This window comes from Dioscorea cayenensis, chromosome 12 (assembly GCF_009730915.1).
Source record: "Dioscorea cayenensis subsp. rotundata cultivar TDr96_F1 chromosome 12, TDr96_F1_v2_PseudoChromosome.rev07_lg8_w22 25.fasta, whole genome shotgun sequence".
Lineage (NCBI taxonomy): Eukaryota > Viridiplantae > Streptophyta > Magnoliopsida > Dioscoreales > Dioscoreaceae > Dioscorea > Dioscorea cayenensis.
In genome coordinates this window covers 2,666,816-2,668,504 of record NC_052482.1, presented here as the reverse complement: position 1 = coordinate 2,668,504, position 1,689 = coordinate 2,666,816, and the positions used below count along the sequence as shown (strand labels likewise).

General features: G+C 39.9%; 1 protein-coding gene across 1 annotated transcript in view; it reads right to left on the bottom strand.

Moving 5' to 3' along the window:
- The window catches only part of LOC120273798 (cytosolic sulfotransferase 14-like), a 3,349-nt gene continuing 1,660 nt past the window's right edge, over positions 1-1,689 (bottom strand). Inside the window, exon 2 of the mRNA XM_039280506.1 lies at positions 1-752. Coding sequence (XP_039136440.1) covers positions 1-752 — 752 coding nt within the window. The remainder of the gene's footprint in view (positions 753-1,689) is intronic.

The following is a 1,689-nucleotide window of genomic DNA, read 5'->3' as shown; positions in this document are numbered from 1 at the left end:
CTAAGACCAGAGCCAGAGCCATGCAGCTTCTCCCTTAGTAATAGCATCCAACTTCTCAGCCATCTCCATGCTCATATAATTCACCCAATCCCCACCTTTCCCTTCCTGAAAATAAGATGGTGGTGGTTTCATGCTTTTCCCCTCCAAACTTCCCTTAGGATCCTTGTTCACCTCAAGATCTCTTAAGTTGTCAAAGCTACAAAGCTTCACAATGTCCTTAACTACTCCATCTCTTTCTTCCTCTCTGGAAAAAGGACATCCCATGAACTCAACCAGTCTTCTCAAATGGCTAACTTGATCCTGCATTATCCCCTCATACTTCAAGAAGAGCACCTTCTCAGGTCTTCTCAAGCTGCTCTTCCAGTATCCCAGCACGTGATCCCAGAAAAGGCAATAATGAGCTGTTCCTTGGGAAAATATCTGGAATGCCTTGCTGAGATACAAGCCTTGAGTACTAGTGTGTGCAGTAGAGCTAATAATCCACATCTCAAGGAAGTGCCACAGCGATACAAATGTGTCCTTGGGATCACGGCAGAGATAAATAATGCGGCAGCTGAGAGCACTCTGTGGTAGCAAAGAGAAAGGCAAATGAGTAGAAAAGATGGTAGGAGACGGCAAGACATTGAGATTAGGGATTGTGCCATGAGAGAAGAGTAATTCCAGAAAAGGGACACATTGATGGGGAGTTTTGGTGAGAAGAGGATGGTCGGAGAGAGAGAAGGAGTGGCGGTGGACGACGGTGTAGGAAAGAGCTTTTTACCATGTGGTGGCTGATTTAGGGTTGGTGTCACGTCCCAAATCCAGCTCACCAAACCCGATGACGCAGACAAAGCGGCCGCACTCCTACAAAGTCGAGACTCGGATGGGCGTGCAAGGCCTCAAAACTCGATTCTCAAAACAGTGAGCTATTAAACTCCCCGATTTGAAAAAGAGTTAAACAACGTGATCATGAGTTTGATGATCCCAAATGAAGCACCCACTCAAAAATATAGGGATCATTTACAAAAATCATGTTTTTATCAAAAATCGTAAATCATAATCAAATTTATTTCAAATAAACATGGATGCCAAAAACCGAGTATATAGGTCCCCCAACAACTATTGCCAAAAATAAAATCACGTAACTCATATATCTACCCTTGGTGACCGTAGCCAAAATTACCGAGGCTCATATTTTTACCCCTAGGGTGACCCTGAGCCAAAATTAACAGAGCTCATATTTTTACCCTCTGACCCGAGCTGAGTTCATCGGAGGTCGTTATTCTCTCACCCGTGTAAAAGCGGTGGGAAACTATAATTTCTATATCGAGTACATGTCGACTACGGTTAGTGTTTAACCCAAGTGATGTGGTTATTGCAAAAGTTAGTTTTGGGGACTACGAGTACTTTGTCAAAATATTTCATGTTCACAAAACAATAAACTATCCAAATTCATACTGGGCAAAATGCAAGTAATTTGCTGTCACATGATCCCATTTTTATCATATCAAAATAAACCAGTTAATTCAACCCAAACATGAAATGAGAATAATACAATAATAATTAATCAGAAAGTAAATAAATATCTAAAATTCAAAAATTAAGTAATCCAAATTTAAATAATTTATTTAAACCTTTTCAGATAATCCCAAAATACAATATCATTAACCCGAGCTTTTAAAATAATTAAAAATAATTCTGAAATAATAA